At 47.7% G+C, this 20,360-nt stretch overlaps 1 protein-coding gene across 1 annotated transcript in view; it reads left to right on the top strand.

Annotated features, from left to right (window-relative positions):
* The window catches only part of LOC120882942 (phospholipid-transporting ATPase IB), a 401,559-nt gene extending 381,509 nt beyond the window's left edge, over positions 1-20,050 (top strand). The window contains exons 35-36 of the mRNA XM_040266775.1: positions 13,471-13,562; positions 18,364-20,050. Coding sequence (XP_040122709.1) covers positions 13,471-13,562; positions 18,364-18,461 — 190 coding nt within the window. The 3' untranslated portion in view covers positions 18,462-20,050. The remainder of the gene's footprint in view (positions 1-13,470; positions 13,563-18,363) is intronic.
* Positions 20,051-20,360: the final 310 nt, after the last annotated feature.

The raw sequence follows: 20,360 nt of genomic DNA, 5'->3' as shown, positions 1-20,360 counted from the left end.
TGGCAGAAGACAAGAGGGCTTTCTTCCTGGGTGTTTCTGGCTGCACCCCTGGGCATTTCTGGATTGCCAGGCTCTTCCACTCTAAGTCTGGAATCTACGAGCCAAAAGGAGACTCAGGTTTCTCATGCCCCAAGGTTCCCAGCTGGTCTTTCACCTTCTCGCCACTTTTTCAATGTCTTCATATGTTTGTTTGACATGTGATGTCCATGGTTGTCAGTTGTACTTTACGGGAAGAATAGAGAAAAATGCACCTATTCCATCATCTTGGAGGCAGAAGTTTCTCTGGGAATTTTGTTTTTAACAGCCTTTTAAATGTTTTAAAAGTAGACAGAATATGATAATACTGATTTTCAGGAGAAGCATTTTTGCCAATTTTACCTAATTTGCTGTTTTAGGTAAAGGACAGTGTAGTTGCTGGCTGCCTGTTTCTATCTCTTTCTGGCTTTCCTCCTAACCTCACTGGTTTACTTAGATTCCCACCCCATGAGCAGGCATGGTGGAAGAGGATTTACATGTATCTGTCTTTGTTGTGGGATCTCTTCAATGTCTCTTGCCCCTCCTTTTGTTAAAAGTTTCCCAGGCAGCCCTATCCATCACCACCATCACCTCACGCACACCACCTGTGTCCTGAGCCAGGCTGGTTGTCGACAGACAGACCTTGCTTGTCTTGTTTGACTTCAAGGAGGTATTGTATAATAGTGTTTAAAATTAACTTTTAATTGGAGAATAATTGCTTGACCATGTTGTGTTGGTTGCTGCTGTACAACGACGTGAATCAGCCATAGTGAACATATGTACCCTCCAGTTAAACTTCCCTCCCGCGCCTCTAGGTCATCACGGAGCCAAGCTGAGCCCCTGTGAGATGCTGCAGCTTCTCCCCCGCAGCTATTTTGCACATGTGACGTGTATGTTTCAGTGCTACTGTCTCAACTCGCCCTGCCCTCTCCCACTGTGTCCACAGTCTGTTCTCTATCAGAACCCCCTTTTTTTTGAGGTTTCATATCCACTGTTTCCCCTGTCAAGTTCACCACACAATTTGGTACTACCACTCCTTGGTCACACTCTTCTTTTTGAAAAGAAATCACCCAATCCACACTATAAAAGGCTGAGATGTCTTCTGACACCCAGAATGCGCCCCTTACCCACACTGTCCAAAGCCTTGTGCAGAAGAAAAGAAAACAGACGCTGCTGAGACAAGCCTTCCTTCCCTCCACTCCCCAGTTTTGATGGTCAGAGGAGACTTGAGACCTGGGAGGACGAGAGGAATCTTTTTATTTGGGGAATGGAATTTGTATTAAGTTAGTTAACCTTGAACTCTATCCTGTCCTCAGCCAGCCTGTCCTCCAGCTGTTGCTTGCATCTGAATTCTTTTCTTGACAAAACACAGTGTCCTGTCTCTGTAAAGGCCACGGAACTGTTTTAATTCTCGCTCACAGTGTTGTCAAGGATCTCGAGGGCACTTTCCTCTTCTCAGAGAGAAGTGGGATGATGTCCCTATTCTGTCATTTCTTTAAATTTTATGTGTCTTTGTGCATGCTGGGTCTCGATTGCTGCATGGGCTGCTCTCTAGTCGTGGCACTCAGGCTTCTTACGGTGGTGGCTTCTCTGGTTGTGGAGCACAGTCTCTAGGGGGCCAGGGCTGCAGTAACTGTGCCACATGGACTCAGTAGCTCCAGGGCTCTAGAGCACAGGCTCAGTAGTTGCGGTGGATGAGCTCAGCTGTCCCGTGGCATGTGGGATCTTCCCAGACCAGGGATCGAACCCATGTCTCCTGCACTGCCAGGCAGATTTTTTACCACCGAGCCCCCCTGGAAGGCTCTCTATTCTGGCATTTTAAAAGAAGAATTTATTAAAGAGGAATTTTCACAGCTAGCGTTGAGACACCTGCTGTCCTGAGGTCAGCAGTGGGCAGTGTGGACAGACGCAGAGCCTCAGGACGCAGGGTCCAGTGATGGAGACACAGGGCAGACACCCAGGGTAGTGCCAAGCACAAGTGTGGCTTTGTGTGTGTAACTGTGTCCCCTGTTCTCAGCCAGGGTGGGCGCTGTGAAAATGCAAAGAAGACAGAGGACCTGGTCCCTGCCTGAGGACGACCCCTCCAGGGGAACACGCAGAGCTGCATTGGTGTTCCTGAGTCTCTGCTCACAAGGCCTCCTCCCCCGCCTGCTCTCTGTGGTTCCTGTAGGATAAGGGGCCAGGAGAGCCTCTCTGATATGGCCCTCCACCCCCAGAGCCTCAAAGGCAACCCAGGAGGAGAATAATTTACCACCATCTAATAGAGTTTATGAGGGCTTCTCTGCTGGCTCAGTGGATAAAGAATCCACCTGCCAATGCAGAAGACCTGGGTTCGATCTCTGGGTCAGGAAGATGCCCTGGAGAAGGAAATGGCAACCCACTCCAGTATTCTTGCCTGGAGAATCCCATGGACAGAGGAGCCTGGTGGGCTACAGTTCATGGGGTCACAAAGAGTTGGGCACGACTGAGCGACTTAAGGCATTACCACCACCAGAGAGTTTACGACGAGCTCATACCTCCAGCGTAGAACACCTGTCTTAACAGAATCTTGGGCTGGAAATACTGTTTTGTTTTATTCTTGCTATTTTCCCTCATTACATAAGTGTATTTAACTATGGTGAGGGTTTTTTTCGTTGTTGTTGTTTTGGTAGGGTTTTTACTTTTTAATCCTACAAAGGCCTGGGTAAGTCTGGAATATGATTGAGCCCAAAATTTCTCATTTCCTAAGGTTGAGATTATAATGAGCCAAATAAGTTACCAATTGAGGCCATGAAGTTTCGTTCCCTGGGGGTTTTTAAAAGTGGGTTCAAATTTCAACAGCTAGCTGGGTAGATGCTTGGCCCTACCTGAAGGTAAGGGGACTTTGGATTAGCTTTTATCTCGAGGAACCCATGAGATTTATGTTTTGAAGACAGTCCAGCAGTCATTTAAAAATAAGTTTCTAAAAATACCTGTTATTTTGGCTGCTTTGTGGTGTCAGCTGTGATTCCTACCAGCTGTAACTTCTGTTGTTGTTCAATCGCTTGGTTGTGTTCAACTCTTTGCGACCCCATGGACTGCAGCATGCCAGGCTTCCCTGTTCATCACTAACTTCTGGAACTTGCTCAAACTCATGTCCATTGAATCAGTGATGCCATCCAACCATCTCATCCTCTGTCATCCCCTTCTCTTCCTGCCTTCAATCTTTCCCAGCAGCAGGGTGTTTTCCAATGAGTTGGCTCTTTGCCATCAGGTGGCCAAAGTACCGGAGCTTCAGCTTCAGCATCCTTCCTTCCAATGAATATTCAGGGTTGATTTCCTTTAGGATTGACTGGTTTGATCTCCTTGCTTCTCTGGCCCCACAGTTGGAAAGTGTCAACTTTTGACAAGATCTAAAGCAGATTCGTGGTTCTTGCTGTACTCTCCATGCTCTGGTCTGTACCAGTAATACATGTGTGGTTCTACCAGGAGCAGCTTCCCAGTAGACACGTGGGTATAGGTTTATTATCCCCCGAATAACACTTGCCAGCTCTCTGCTCCATTCTGCTGCTGCTCTTTGAGACTGGAGCGCACCAACCGCCTCCCCTGGGATGTGCCGGCTTCGCAGCAGTCTGCCTGAGGGGCTGCCTGAGACAGGCTTTCACCACCGTCACTGATGTTTACCTGCACCTTCCACAGCGGGGATAGAGCTCAGGCAGTATCTCTGCCTAAGCTGCAATGGACAAAGGTCAAACAAGCACTGGACTCCATTCCCCCTCCCAACCCCGGTGGGGAAGATAAACCATAAAGAGGACATCATTACCAACCCTTCAGGTGAGGAGAGGGAATTTTGCTCCATTCAGAAGCCAGTCCCTGTCCTTTCAAATTTAGTTGTTTTTTTTTTTTTTATGTTATTGAAGTAGAGTTGGTTTACAATGTTGTATTAATTTCTGCTGTACAGCAAAATGAGTCAATTATACATATGTATTTTTTCATATTCTTTTCCATTGTGGTTTATCACAGGATACTGAATATAGTTCAATATAAGACCTTGTTTACTCTGTATATAAGAGTTACCATTCTAAGTGTACAGTTCGGGGGCATTCACCTGCTGTGCAGCCATCACCCCTGTTTAGTTCCAGAACATTTTCGTCTCCTCAGACGGAAACCTCAGATGCTTTGAGCGGACGCTCCCCGCTCCCCTCCCCTCCCCACCGCCCCACAGCTGCCCACTGGAGTCCCCGCCCACTCTTCTGTCTCCGTGTAGTTGCCTGTTCCAGACACTTCCTGTAAATGAAACCAGATGAGACGTGGCCTACTGGGTTGGCGCCTTTCACTCGCAGTAAGGTGTTCAAGGTTCTTCATGTTGTGCCCATGTCAGTACTTCGTTCCTTTTTGTGGCTGAATAATATTCTACCGTATGGCTAGACCACACGTGGTTTATCCACACAGCAATTGATAGGCATCTATCTGGACTGTTATTATGAATAACGCTCTGCAGACATTGGTGTACAAGGGTCCAAGTCCCTCTTTGGTTCTTTGGGCTGTTACGTAACCTAGGGGTGGAACGGCTAGGTGAGATAGCAGTTCCACATTGAAGTTCCTGAAGAACCATGGCAGCACCATTTTACAGGCCCACCAGTAATGTGCTAATGTTCTCATCTCTCCATATCCTCTCCAAGGCTTGTCATTATTTGTTCTCATTTTTCTTACAGCTGTCCTAGTAGATGCTAGGTGCTATTTCTTTGTGGCTCTGATTTGCATTTCCCTAATGACTAGTGATATTGAGTATCTTCTCACGTGCTCATTGACCATGGTGTTTCTTCTTCGGATAATGTATCCAAATCCTTTGCCCATTTTTGGTTTGGTTTGTCTGTCTTTTTGCTGTGGAGTTGGGATTATTGATACATTCTGGGTACCAGGCCCTTACCAGATACTCGATTTGTAAATACTTTCATTCTGTGGTTGTCCTTTCACTTTCTTAAAAAGATTTCCATTGGAGTATAGTTGATTTACAATGTTGTATCAGTTTCATGTGAACAGCAGTGTCATTCAGTTATATATATATATTTATATATATACTTTATATGTGTATCATTACAGAACACTGAGTAGAGAGCTTTGTGCTATACAGTGAGTCCTTGTTAGTTATCTATTTGATATATAATAGTGTGTACATGTTAATCCAAATCTCCTAATTTATCACTTTCCCCCAAGTTTCCCCTTTGTTAATCTTAAGTGTGATTTTGAGATCTGTGAGGCTGCTTTGAAACTAAGCTCATGTTTATCATTTTTATTAGTTTCCCCATCTAAGTGATATGATATTTGTCTTTCTCTAACTTACCTCAGTTGATGTGATCATCTCGAGGTCTGTCCGTTTTGCTGCTAATGGCATTGTTTTGGACTTTATTTGGGGGGGCTCCAAAATCACTGCAGATGGTGATTGCAGCCATGAAATTAAAAGATGCTTACTCCTTGGAAGGAAAGTTATGACCAACCTAGACAGCATATTAAAAAGCAGAGACATTACTTTGCCAACAAAGGTCCGTCTAGTCAAGGCTATGGTTTTTCCAGTGGTCATGCATGGATGTGAGAGGTGGACTGTGAAGAAGGCTGAGTGCCGAAGAATTGATGCTTTTGAACTGTGGTGTTGGAGAAGATTCTTGAGAGTCCCTTGGACTGCAAGGAGATCCAACCAGTCCATTCTAAAGGAGATCAGTCCTGGGTGTTCATTGGAAGGACTGATGCTAAAGCTGAAACTCCAATACTTTGGCCACCTCATGTGAAGAGTTGACTCATTGGAAAAGACTCTGATGCTGGGAGGGATTGAGAGCAGGAGGAGAAGGGGACGACAGAGGATGAGATGGCTGGATGGCATCACCGACTCGATGGACGTGAGTTTGAGTAAACTCCAAGAGTTGGTGATGGACAGGGAGGCCTGGTGTGCTGCGATTCATGGGGTCACAAAGAGTCGAACAGGACTGAGTGACTGAACTGAACTGAACTGCCATTATCTTCATTACCTCCACCATAATTTGGCCTCAGGTCAAACAACAGGGAGGGAATAGAACTCCATCCATCAACAGAAAATTGGATTAAAGATTTACTGAGCATGGCCCCATCCATCAGAACAAGACCCAGTTTCCCCCCTCAGTCAGTCTCTCCCTTCAAGAAGCTTCTGTAAGCCTCTTATCCTTCTCCATCAGAGGGCAGACAGACTGAAAACCACAATCACAGAAAACTAACCAATCTGATTACATGGACACAGCCTTGTCTAACTCAGTGAAACCATGAGCCTATGCTGTGTAGGGCCACCCAGGACGGATGAGTCATGGTGGAGAGTTCAGACAAAACATGGTCCACTGGCAAGGGCAATGACAAACCACTTCAGTATTCTTGCCTTAAGAACCCCATGAACAGTATGAAAAGGGAAAAAGTTATGACACTGAAAGATGAATTCCCCAGGTCGGTAGGTGCCCAATATGCTACTGGAGATCATTGGAGAAATAACTCTAGAAAGAATGAAGAGATGGAGCCAAAGCAAAAACAACACCCAGTTGTGGACATGACTGGTGACAGAAGCAAAGTCTGATGCTGTAAAGAGGAATATTGCATAGGAACCTGGAATGTTATGTCCATGAATCAAGGCAAATTGGAAGTGATCAAATATGAGATGGCAAGAGTGAACAATGACATTTTAGGAATCAGCAAACTAAAATGGACTGGAATAGGTGAATTTAACTCAGATGACCATTATATCTACTACTCTGGGCAAGAATCCCTTAGAAGAAATGGAGTAGCCATCATAGTCAACAAGAGTCCAAAATGCAGTACTTGGATGCAATCTCAAAAACAACAGAATGATCTCTGTTCATTTCCAAGGCAAACCATTCAGTATCACAGTAATCCAAGTCTATGCCCCGATCAGTAATGCTAAAGAAGCTGAAGTTGAACAGTTCCATGAAGAGCTACAAAACCTTCTAGAATTAACACCCAAAAAAGATATCCTTTTCATTATAGGGGACTGGAATACAAAAGTAGGAAGTCAAGAAATACCTGGAGTAACAGGCAAGTTTGGCCTTGGAGTACAGAATGAAGCAGGGCAAAGGCTAATAGAGTTTTGACAAGAGAATGTTCTTGTCATAGCAAACACCCTCTTCCAACAACAGAAGAGAAGACTCTACACATGGACATCACCAGTGGTCAATACCAAAATCAGATTGATTATATTCTTTGCAGCCAAAGATGGAGAAGCTCTATACAGTCAGCAAAAGCAAGACCAGGAGCTGACTATGGCTCATATCATGAACTCATTGCCAAATTCATACTGAAATTGAAGAAGGTAGGGAAAACCACTAGACCATTCAGGTATGACTTAAATCAAATCCCTTACAATTATACAGCGGAAGTGACAAATAGATTCAAGGAATTAGATCTGATCGAGTGCCTGAAGATCTATGGACAGAGGTTCATGACATTGTACAGGAGGTAGTGATCAAGACCATCCCCGAGAGAAAGAAATGTAAAGAGGCAAAATGGTTTTCTGAAGAGGCCTTAAAAATAGCTGTGAAAAGGAGAGAAGCGAAAGGCAATGGAGAAAAGGAAAGATACCCACTTGAATGCAGAGTTGCAAAGAATAGCAAGGAGAGATAAGAAAGCCTTCCTCAGTGATCAGTGCAAAAAAATAGAGGAAAACAGAATGGGAAAGACTAGAGATCTCTTCAAGAAAATTAGAGATACCAAGGGAACATTTCATGCAAAGATGGGCTCAATAAAGGAGAGACATGGTATGGACCTAACAGAAGCAGAGGATATTAAGAAGAGGTGGCAAGAATACACAGAAGAACTGTACAAAAAAGATCTTCATGACCCAGATAATCACGATGGTATGATCACTCACCTAGAGCCAGACATCCTGGAATGTGAAGTCAAGTGGACCTTAGGAAGCATCACTATGAACAAAACTAGTAGAGGTGATGGAATTCCAGTTGAACATTTTCAAATTCTGAAAGATGATGCTGTGAAAGTGCTTCACTCAATATGCCAGCAAATTTGGAAAACTCAGCAGTGGCCACAGGACTGGAAAAGGTCAGTTTTCATTCCAATCCCAAAGAAAGGCAATGCCAAAGAATGCTCAAACTACCTCACAATTGCACTCATCTCACATAATAGCAAAGTAATGCTCAAAATTATCCAAGCCTGGCTTCAACAGTACGTGAACTGTGAACTTCCAGATGTTCAAGCTGGATTTAGAAAAGGCAGAGGAACCAGAGATTAAATTGCCAGCATCTGTTGGACCATCGAAAAAGTGAGAGAGTTCCAGAAAAAGATCTACTTCTACTTTATTGACTATGCCAAAGCCTTTGACTGTGTGAATCACAACAAACTGTGGAAAATCATGAAAGAGATAGGAATACCTCCTGAGAAATCTGTATGCAGGTCAGGAAGCAACAGTTAGAACTGACATGGAACAAAAGACTGGGTCTAAATCGGGAAAGGAGTACGTCAAGGCTGTATATTGTCACCCTGCCTATTTAACTTATATGCAGAGTACATCATGAGAAATGCCAGTCTGGATGAAGCATAAGCTGGAATCAAGATTGCCGGGAGAAATATCAATAACCTCAGATACACAGATGACACCACCTTTAATGCAGAAAGCAAAGAACTAAAGAGCCTCTTGATGAAAGTGAAAGAGGAGAGTGAAAAAGTTGGCTTAAAGTTCAACATTCAGAAAACTAAGATCATGGCATCCAGTCCCATCACTTCATGGCAAATAGATGGGGAAACAATGGAAACAGTGACAGACTTTATTTTGGGGAGGCTCCAAAATCACTGCAGATGGTGACTGTAGCCATGAAATTAAAAGACACTTGCTCCTTGGAAGAAAAGTTATGACCAAGCTAGACAGCATATTAAAAAGGAGAGTTATTACTTTGCCAATGAAGGTCCATCTAGTCAAAGCTATGGTTTTTCCAGTAGTCATGTATGGATGTGAGAGTTGGACTATAAAGAAAGCTGAGCGCCTAAACTGATGCTTTTGAACTGTGGTATTGGAGAAGACTCTTGAGAGCCCCTTGAACTGCAAGGATATCCAACCAGTCCATCGTAAAGGAAATAAATCCTGAATATTCATTGGAAGGACTAATGCTGAAGCTGAAGCTCCAATACTTTGGCCACCTGATATGAAGAACTGACTCATTGGAAAAGACCCTGATGCTAGGAAAGATTGAAGGCAGGAGGAGAAGGGACACAGAGGATGAGATGGTTGGATGGCATCACTGACTCAATGGACTTGAGTTTGAGTAAACTCCGGGAGTTGGTAATGGACAGTGAGGCCTGGTGTGCGCAGCCCATGGGGTCACAAAGAGTCGGACACAACTGAGCGACTGAATTACTGATTCCAGTATATATGTATGTACCATGTCTTCTTTATCTATCCTCTGTCTATGGACACTTAGGTTGCTTCCGTGTCCTGGTTATTGTAAATAGTGCTATAGTGAACACTGGAATGCATATATCATTTTGAATTATGTTTTCTTTGGATATATGCCTAGCAGTGGAATTTAAGGGTCACATGGTCATTCTATATTTAGTTTTGTAAGGAACCCCCATACTGGTCTCTGTAATAGTTGTACTCATGTATATTGTACCAATTTATATTCCCACTGTCAGGGTAGAAGTGTTCCTTTTTCTCTACACCGTCTCCAGCATTTATTGTTCGTAGATTTTTTGATGATAGCCATTCTGACCATTGTGAAGTGAAATATCCTTGTGGTTTTGATTTGCATTTCCCTGATAATGATGTTGACCAACTTTTCATATCTTTCAGCCATCTGTCTGGAGAAATATAGACATATATTTTTTAGACATATAGAAGACCTGTTTTTTTGATTGGATTGTTCACATTCTTAATAATGTCTTTGATTCAGAAAAGCTTTTAATTTTGATGAGGTCCAGTTTATCTATATTTGTTGTTGTTGCCTATGCTTTGGGTATCATAGCTAAGAAACTGCCATATCTAAGGTCATAAATATTTATATAGTTCTATATAGATATATATATAAATCTTATTTTTATCCATATAAAGATTTATGTAGTTTTAACTCTTACAGTGAGAGGGAGGCCTGGTGTGCTGCAGTGCGTGGGGTCGCAAAGAGTCAGACATGACTGGGTGACTGAACAACAAGCACAGCTCTTACATTTAGGTCTTTGGCCCATTCTGAGCTACTTTTTGCATGTGACTGCAGGTTAGAGCTCAACCTCAGTTACTCCAGACCCATTTGCTGAAGAGACATTTTTCTCCTCATGAATGGTCTTGGTACCTTGGGCAAAAGTCAGCCACCATAGATGTACAAGTTTACTACTAGGCTCTTAACTACACTACACTGATTTATATGTCTGTAAATTTCAGGACTTCCTGGTAGTTCAGTTGGTAAAAAAATCTGCCTGCAATGCAGGAGACCGCAGTTCAGTTCCTGTGTCAGGAAGATCCGCTGGAGAAGGGATAGGCTCCCCACTCCAGTATTCTTGGACTTCCTTTGTGGCTCAGCTGGTAAAGAATCTGCCTGCAATGCGGGAGACCTGGGTTTGTTCCCTGGGTTGGGAAGATTTCCTGGAGAAGGGAACAGCTACCCACTCCAGTGTTCTGGCCTGGAAAATTCCATGGACTATTTAATCCATGGGGTCGCAAAGAGTTGGGCACGACTGAGTGACTCACTTTCACTTATGGTTTTATAGTAAATCTTGAAATCAGGAAGTATGAGTCCAATAATTCTGTTGTTCTTTTTTCAAGATCATTTTGACTACTTGAATCTTAGGATAAATTTTTCCATTTCTATTTAAAAAAAAAAGTTGTTGGAATCTTACCTAACTGCTTTGGTTAGAACATCCAGTAAATTTGTTGAATAGAAGTGGTAAAACCACACAGCTTTGTCTTGTTCCTGATCATAAGAGAGATGTGTTTCACGACAGAGTATGATGTCAATTGTGGGTTTTTCATAAATGCTCTGTTGAGGAATTTCCCTTCTTGTCTTAGTTTGCTGAGTATTTTTATTATGAAAGGGCACTGGACTTTGTCAAATGATTTTTCTGTGTTAATTTAGGAGATCATTGATACTGTTCTTTCATTCTGTCAATGTGGTGTATTATATTGATTGATTTTTGTATGTTGTACCACCTTTGCATTCAGGGATAAATCCCATTTGGTAAGGTTGTTGGTGGTAGTTAGTCGCTAAGTTGTTTCCAACTCTTGAGACCCCATGCACAGGAGCCAGCCAGGATCCTCTGTCCATGGAATTTCCCAGGCAAGAATACTGGAGCGGGTTGCCATGTCCTTCTCCAGGGGATCTTCCTGACCCAGGGATTGAACCTGGGTCTCCTGCATTGCAGGCAGATTATTTACTGACTGAGCCACAAGCAAAGCCCTTGGTAAGGTTATATAATCCTTTAATTATACTGCTGAATTTGGTTTGTAATATTTTGTCAAGAGTTCTCTTTTTTAGACCTAAATTCTTCTTTCCTGAGTGATCTGTACTACTTTTTTTTTTCTTCTTATTAAGCAGAATTAACCAAAGTAAACATTTGATTGTATTTTCTTCACCTTTCTTCCTAAGTCTTCATGAGTAGGTGACTTTCAAACCATATATAGATAGCAGAATGCTGGAAGTGGTAAATATTATTCTTATACCCCTTTCTGTCTTGAGCTTTTCCAACACTTGTAGGACTTGGTACAAGAGTGCAAGTGGAGACTGTGTCTGAGTGTGTGTGTGAAAGTAAGTCAAGCTGACGAATAACCAAGCACCTTGATCAGCATACCTGCTTGAAGACCGCAGTGCCTGGTGATGCCCAGAGAGTCTGGGAGCTGTGGATGGTGCATCTGCCCAGCCTTGTGGCTCAAGGTGGTGGTTCAGAGGGCCCAGGGCAGTTCATTTCCCTGGAAGGAAAGACGAGAGGGCAGGGAGAAGCAGTGTGAGGGGAGAGAGAAGCGCATGTTCTCATCAGCTGTCTTCCCGAGGTGGGCAGGCTGAGGCTCGTCCTTCCAACCAAGATAATCAGGCACTGCGGTCTTGGTGCACAGTGAACTTCAGCTCGTAGGTCTATGGAGAGGAGCTGGGCCCTGCTCCCCCAGCACAGGCCCTTGGGGGAGCATGAAGTGGGCCCCGGGCTCAGGCCTGGACCATAGGCAACCCTGGCTTCTCCTACAACTTCTATTGTGGGAAGCAGGGCAGAACAGATTGGCGGTCAGGGAGGGGGTTGTGTGCGTTGCCATAGCAAGTACCACTCAGCAGATGGTTTAAACAACAGCAGTGTTTTCTCACGGTTCTGGAGGTCGGAAGTCCCAGAGCAAGGTGTCTACCGGGCTAGTTCCTCCAGGGTGGCCTCCTCTGCTTGTAGGTGAAGGCAGTCTCCTCTCTGTGGCCTCACTTGGTCGTCCCTCTGTGTGTGTGTGTCTTAATCGCCGCTCCTCATAAGGACCCTGTCAGATTGGATTAGGGTTGCCCCAACGACTCCATTTGAACTTAATACTAGTTGCTCAGTCGTGTCCAACTCTTTGCAACCCTGTGGACTGTAGGCCGCCAGGCTCTTCTGTCCATGGGATTCTCCAGGCAAGAATACTAGAGTGGGTAGCTATTCTCTTCTCCTGGGGATCTTCCCAACCCAGGGAGTGAACCCAGATCTCCTGCATTACAGATGGTTTCTTTACCGTCTGAGCCACCAGGGAACCCATTTGAACTTAATCAGCTCTTTAAAAGCCCCTGTCCTAATCCAGCCCCATCCTGGCATCCTGAAGGGTTGGGGCTCCCACAGGTGCAGTTTGGAGGGGCCCAGTCCAGTCATCACAGACGGTGTGGGCAGCTCTGTACACCGTGGTCTCTTGGGGAAAGCCCGGTGACGTCCCCCCAACAGGAGGAAGTCAGGGCACTGTACCACCCCAAGGACCCCTTCCCTTGGTCTGCAGGCATAAAGCCCAGCCGTCCTCGGGCGGGGGGGACCTCTGTCTCCCCGCAGCAGTGGCAGCCTTGGAGAGGATCATGTCTGGAGAGGCAGGAAGAACTCCTAATCCTTGTATTTTCAAAGAAAATGCACCTTGGTGTTCACCGTGGTTCTAAAGAAGCATCAGGTTCTGCAGAAAGAAACCATTTCCTGCCGGGTCCCCAGGGTACCGGGGGAGGCTCCAGGCCTGGCAGGGATGGAGGGTTTTCATTCACCAGAACTACAGCTGTGGTCCCCTCAGGTGTTACGTGGGTGGGGCTCCAAGGCGTCCTGCACGGGGTGAGCTGGACACAGGGCGGCTTTCAGAGGACCCAGTTCAAGGAGTCAAACAGCAGCAGGTAGCATCTGTGTGAACAGACGGGCGCTGGTGAGATGAGGCGTTCTTCTGGATGGGGCAGCTTCTTCCTGGTCTGTTTCATCTTATGACCTGAAGTTGCCCTCCAAGCACCTCCAGGAGGTATCCGCGGGGCTGATGACTGACCATGTGCGCTGTGCCCCCAGGATGAATGAGCGAGACCGGCTGCTAAAGAGGCTGAGCAGGAAGACGCCGCCCACCCTCTTCCGGGGCAGCTCCCTCCAGCAGTCCATGCCACGTGAGTAGCCCCCTGGGACAGGGGGGATGGAGGGAGACCACGGCCAGGCTGGAGCCCCACATGGGGACTGGTGTACCTGGCTCCAGGCAGGGACAGCCAGACAGCAGGTAATTCCCCAGGACCCAGTCAAGTGTCTGAATGAAATGGTCCATAAACAAAACTCAGATGTGGTTAAGATCCTTGCGTCAGCCTCCCAGTCAGATTCTTTCTAAGATGGAAGTGATGTTGCCTTTGCCTGGTGCCCCCCAAGGATGGCCCCATGCTCTTGGCAAACTAAGCAACGACAATCATTAGCCCCTGCCTCCCCTGGCCCCGCAAGTGGAGGCTCGGCCTGGTTTCTGCCAAGTGGGGTCCACGGGGATGTGCCAGAGGCCAGCGGAGCGGGAGACATGAGAGTCAGCGGAAATGGAGCTTGGGAGGTGGTGGGCTTACCTGCCTCAGGACACCTGCCCAAGCCTCAGGTCAGTGCAGTAACTGATCCAGCACCGCCTGGGGCTCCAGAGCCCAGCCAGGGCCTCTGATCCTTGAGAGGGCGAGTCTGGAGGAGGTGGGGTGGTGGGCTCCCAGGTTCGGGGTCGCATCTTGGAGCTGGGCTGCCTGCAGTCCTATCCCATCTCTGCCCCTCTGTGATCTCAGGTGAGTTAATGCCTCTGTTTCTATACCTCTAAACCAGGGAGGACATGAGAACATACCTGGGTTACTGGGATGATTCTCTGAGGTTGTGCATACAGAGTGCCTGGAACAGAGCCTAACAGTAAGGACTGTGATAAATGCTAGGTATTACTTTTCTGCCACTAATTGAGTAAGTTTGAGCCCCTTACATATTTCTTTGAACGTCTGTTTTCTCACCTGAGGAGAAAAAATGGAATGATGTCCATCTTACACAGTCTGTGAGGCCACACGATGGTCGGTGCACAGCCCACAAGGAACAGGAGTGCTGGCTCCATAAACACGGGGCTTGTGCCGTGAAGCCTCCGACCAGAGAAAGGACAGGAGAGCAAAGACCACACGAGGACCCATGCAAGAAGTGTCTGGCAACAACTGGAAAGGCTCTTAAAACAACTAAGAATTGTTTTCTGAACTCTCCATATTTTGAAGGACACACACACACACACAAAAATTCTAATGAGCAAGGACAAACATATTAAGCAAGCTGCTAAAATCACACCATGTCTTAAAGACAGTCAGCAACTAGTAGTAAGACCCTGATGGACAGCAGGGTGTTCACCCACCCCCAAAGAAGGCGATATTGCATGAGGAGCAGCCTCCGGCCTCAGTGTTCCCAGGGAACCGGAAGCCCAGGTCCCGGAGCACTTGCTCGCAGGGACCGCGCGTACACGGTGTCCGCAGCCTGAGCTCAGCGTTCCCTGGCTGGTCTGATCTCCTTACCGTCCCCCTGGTCTTCCCACATTCTACTGCTCTGAGGACTCTTCCAGACAGGAAACAGCTACTTTCCCTAAGATGTTATCAGAGCTCAGCGTCGAAGGAATGCTACTACTTAAGGGACGTTTTATTCTAAAATAATGAAAAAATGACCCGATTTTATGGACTTCCCCAAATGTTCTACCAGAAAAAGACAAAATAGCTAAGCAGTGCGTCTGCTCTCCCACCTACCCGAACTGTCCTCGGGTCCCGGCCGCGGCTGAGCGTCAAGGAAGCAGATGCGCCAGCCGTCAAGTGTGTTCTCCAGGCCCCCAGCATTCCTTCCCGGCTCTCAGGACCTCTTGGAGATGAATGATGGTGGGAAATGCTAAGAGCCAGAGCTCCCCCCTTCCTCCTTTGAATGCAGATGGCAGTTACCTGTTCATCTGGCAGGAGCTGTGAGTGATGGGGAATCTTTGTCAGGCTGGGCAAGCAGAGTCTGGCTGCGTGATTACTGTTCTGGTGGTTCTAGTCTGACCCCTCCCAGGCCTGGTTTCCAAGAGGAAAATGTTTATCTGAATCACAGAGCACCCTTGTCCCCAGGACCACCATCCTTTCTTTCTTGCAAGTCCACTTAGCCTCAGTTGAGGCTGAGAACCTCCTGGTGGATGCCCCTGGGGGAGCCAGTGGAGGGGCCTCCAGGAGAATAGCTCTGCTGTCGGACCAGAAGCTTCCCTGGAAACCCTCCCCACCTGCGAGGGCCGAGCTACCCCACCTGACAGTCCTGTGCCTGTGAGTGGAACAGGAGCCCGGGAGGGCACTGCAGCTGATTTCCCCAGGCGCAGGCGGGTCTGAACAGAAAACAAGAAATAAAAGACAAGGCTGCGGCCCTTCCCCTGGAACAGGGAGTAGACCACTCCGGATGCTAAGGTTCTCTTCCCTACAGGACATTCCCAAGCAATGTTTACTTGTACGTTTCAGCAAGTCCCCTTCACTCCAGCCTATCCACCCCCAGAGAAGACACATTAAAACACAGCTAGCAATTGTTTTGTCTGGGCTGATTGTCAAGTCAGGCTCCTTGGTCCCTGGCCTGGAGTGGAGGCCTCCGCTGGGGACGCCAAGGATAGAAACAGTCTGCTGGCAGGAGAGGGCTCTGTGGCCTGGGCACTGCCAGCCGAGGGCCCGTCCTGGCACCTGTATGGAAGACTCATGGTGAAGGCCTCATCCGGTACAGGCCATTTATTTTAAAAAGTAAACCCAGGAGACCAAAACCTTAAAGGGCACCAGTTCTGTGGCCAAGCAAGGACTGGCCAGCCCTTCTCACCTGGGGCCTCGGCCCTGGGCTCCAGATCCCCTGTAAAGGTGGGGCGGGGCGACAGCCAGCTTAGGATGGAGAGCCCCGTGGCTGCCTGCCTCCCCAGGTATGGGAGGAGCACTTACCGACTAAGTGAAGTAGGTCAGACAGAGAAAGACAAATATCACAGGGTGTCACTTACATGCAGAATCTAAAAAAGGCTACAAATGAACTTGTACAAAACAGAAACAGAATCACAGCAAATGAACTCATGGCATGGGGGTGGGGGGAGGGATAGGACAGGAGACTGGGACTGTATATAAAACAGACAACAAGAGACCTTACTGTATAGCTCAGGGAACTCTGCTCAGTACTCCCTAATAACCTAAATGGGGAGAGAGCTTAAAGAATAGATACATATGTATATTTAAAAGCAGAGACATTACTTTGCCAACAAAGGTCCGTCAGGTCAAGGCTATGGTTTTTCCAGTCGTCATGTATGGATATGAGAGTTGGACTATAAAGAAAGCTGACAACCGAAGAACTGATGCTTTTTAACTGGGAGAAGACTCTTGAGAGCCCCTTGGACTGGAAGGAGATCAGTCCTGAGTGTTCATTGGAAGGACTGATACTGAAGCTGAAACTCCAATACTTTGGCCACCTGATGCAAAGAGCTTACTCATTTGAAAAGACCCTGATGCTGGGAAAGATTGAGGGCAGGAGAAGAAGGGGTCGACAGAGGATGAGATGGTTGGATGGCGTCACCAACTCAATGGACATGAGTTTGAGTAAACTCCGGGAATTGGTGATAGACAGGGAGGCCTGGCATGCTGCGCCCATGGGATAGCAAAGAGGTGGACACGACTGAGCAATTGAACTGAGCTGAACACATGTATAACTAAGTCACTGTGCTGTCCACCCAAAACACAAAGCTATGAATCAACTATACTTCAATATAAAATAAAAATGCAAACAAAAAAGATATCCAGTATGATACACAGGCAAAACTGATTTCTTGTTCTCCTTTAAAGGATGTGATGAGATAACAGCACCAATGATAAGTCATAAACAGATGTGGATGGAAGGCAGGCCCTGGCCTGGGTTGTCTTTTGCTCAGAAGGTCTTATCTGGCTGTGGGGCATTTCCGGACCTCTGACCCAGGAGGGTCGGTGAGCAGAGAGGGCGTCTTGCAAATGTCCCTCCAGTGGGAAGGGCTGGTTAGGAGGGACTGTCCTGCCTCAAGCTGGGAATGCAAACTCCGTCCCAAAAACACAGGACAGAGCTGCAGGGGAATGTGGGCCCTGCCTGGGCTTGGCTCCCAGCTCTGCCACCTTGTGCCTCAGTTTCCCCACCTGTGCTGTGGGAAGAACTCTCACCTGTCTCCTAGGGCTGTCAGGAGGAGGAACCAAGCCATGTGTGCTTAGCATAATACATACAACAGTGCCCGAGACGCAGAGCATTTAATAATTGTCTGCTGTCGTCATCATTGGAACTGGGAACTCCCTGGGGATCCAGTGGTTAGGAACTCCAGGCTGTCAATGCCAAGGGCCCAGGTTTGATCCCTGGGTGAGGAACTAAAATCTCACAAGCTTTGTGGCCCCCCCACCCCCCGCAAAAAAAAAATCATTATTGGTACTGGTTGTAAAATCTAGTCTTTATGTAGCCACTGGGCCAGTCATTAAACTCCTCAACTTTATCTAGTGATCTTTTTCTTTATTTACATGAACACACACTCACTGTAATTTATTGCCAGTCCAGATCCGTGCGACGTCAGCCAGGCAGGCTCCCAGCACCACGTGCGCTCTGCCAGCCTTTCCTGTTAGTGTGTTTACGGCTGCATGAACTACCGACTGGCCTGCAGCTCAGGGCGCATTGGAATATTTCCCGCACAGGATGACTTGCCTTTCCCTTTGATGGGTGGTGGGAAAGTGCAGCCATGGCCCAGTGACCCACAGATGATGCCTCACAGGCTGCGCTAAATGGGAGGCCACCCCTCTGAGCCCTGCCCAGTCGTGTCAGCACCCACCCCTTCACGGGGGTCACAGGTCCCTGGACCCCCATCCAAGGCTACAGAGCCGCAGTGTCTCCCCCCAGAGCAGCTGCTCTGGACGCCCCTCCTCACTGGCCCCTGTGCTCTTCTTGCAGATGGGTACGCCTTCTCCCAGGAGGAACACGGAGCCGTGACTCAGGAGGAAATCGTGCGTGCCTACGACACCACGAAGCAGAAATCCAGGAAGAAGTAGGACGCTGCCTCCCGCCAGAGCGCGAGAAGAGACTCATGGCAGCAGCCAAAACACCGCAACACGTCCTGTGGCCTTAGCCCGTTCCTTCGCTCTGTGCCCTGGCGACCCTGGACCCGGGCCGCCGGGGTGCCCCACGCCCTCCCTGCTCGTCCGCCATGCTCGGCCCGACTCTTGTTTAAGCGTTCAGCTGTGCGCTGTGAGGTGTGAAATTAAAACCATTATGTTTCCGCAGTATTTACACACCCGTCCGGGTGGCTCTGAAAGGGCAGGGACAGGCTTTCATGCTGCGTGAGGATCCCAGCTTGGGGGTCGGATACCCGCAGGTTTGTTCCACAGGCTGCACGGAACCTTCCCTCGAGGTGGACAGCCCACTGGCTTTGATGTCCCATGTGTTGGTTTGAAGTTGGCATCATCATCTTGAATGCAATGAAGTCATAAACATAGGTGTCTGGGTGGTAAACCTGAGAAGAACTTTTGGAACCTCAGTCATGGTCTCGGCAGGGCGGACCCACTGGGGTCCGCACAGTCTCCTGACCCCTCCTGCCCGGTGCCTCCCGGCCGGGCGCCCCAGCAACAGTCCCGCTGCATGGTTGGCCCTGCGCTTGGTGCATGGCAGCTGCAGGCACCGGCTCCGATCCTCACCCTCCCTCCTTCTCCCCCAGATTCAGAAACGGATGCAAGAAACCCCCCTTCCTCTCTATCTAAAGAAACAGCAATTTGCTTATATTCCAAGTGTTTATCTTCCTCTTTCTGGTGGCAAGGAGGCCTGCGGGTCACGGTGATGCAGACTTGCTGGAACCCTGCCTGCCCTGCTCAGGCTCGCAAACCTCATTTTCTGGCCTCCAGACCCCTGGACCTTGACACCTGCTTGAATTAGAACCCACACTCGTTCTCTTGGGAGTTCAGAGCACATTTTGGATTTCAAGTAAATTTACAGCATGTCTCCGCAACAAAGGAACACACCGGTCGCTTCAGACTCTGGGAGGATAAATAGCCCAGTGAGGGTCCCTGAGGGTGCTGAGGCCTCTGGGAGGATAAATAGCCCAGTGAGGGTCCCTGAGGGTGCCAAGGAAGACAGCCACTGCAGGGGAGCGGCGGCAGAGACACCAAAGGAGGATGCCTTTCCTGCAAACCTCAGTAGAATTCTGAAATCAAGCCCGAAGCCCAGACAGTGGTCATGATCAGCCTACAGTGTCCACAGGCCTGCAGTTTTAATTGAACAGAGCTCCAGACATTTCAAGCAAGCAGCTTTTCTTACCTGGAGAGATTTTCCTTCCTATCCAGCCCATGTCAGATGCAAACAGCTGTCTGAACAGGAGGGTCCCTGATTCCAACACGGGGGTAGAGGGCGGGTGGCCACATGTTTGTCCAAGTTCTGAACAGGACAAAACCCAGGTGCCTTTGGGAGGGAAGGCACCACCTGCAACCAGCCTGGAGGCATGTCCCCTGCTTGCAGCTTTGTTGCCAAACCAGCTATTTGGATGGTGGTGTAACATCAATACTTCTGGGCAGCTCTTGCTGGTTAAAATGACACAGTTCCCCTGGGGAGGGCCATGCTAAATTACAAAATAAAACAATGGGGCATTTTGCTTCCTAGCCTTCTTTTCGGAGCATCCGCGTCTGATTGGGCATTGAGATCATTTAGGGTATGATCTGCCTGATTTACAGAAAATGAGAGGTGATGAGAGCCCAGAGAGGGCTCCAGGGCAAGCAGAACAGCACAGCAAACAGGCAAAGTTAGGAAAATTCCCCCTCCTCCCTCCCCAAGGTCTGAGGCATTTTAAACACTAGGGCAACGAGCGAGAGGGGGGCGTTGAGGACCCTTGAGCAGGAATCAGAACAAAATACGTGCCTGTAATTAACACACAAAGCCAGACAGATGCCCCACCTTCACATACA

Source organism: Oryx dammah, unplaced genomic scaffold, assembly GCF_014754425.2.
Source record: "Oryx dammah isolate SB20612 unplaced genomic scaffold, SCBI_Odam_1.1 HiC_scaffold_24, whole genome shotgun sequence".
Taxonomy (NCBI): Eukaryota; Metazoa; Chordata; class Mammalia; order Artiodactyla; family Bovidae; genus Oryx; species Oryx dammah.
This window is presented reverse-complemented; position numbering and strand designations above follow the sequence as displayed.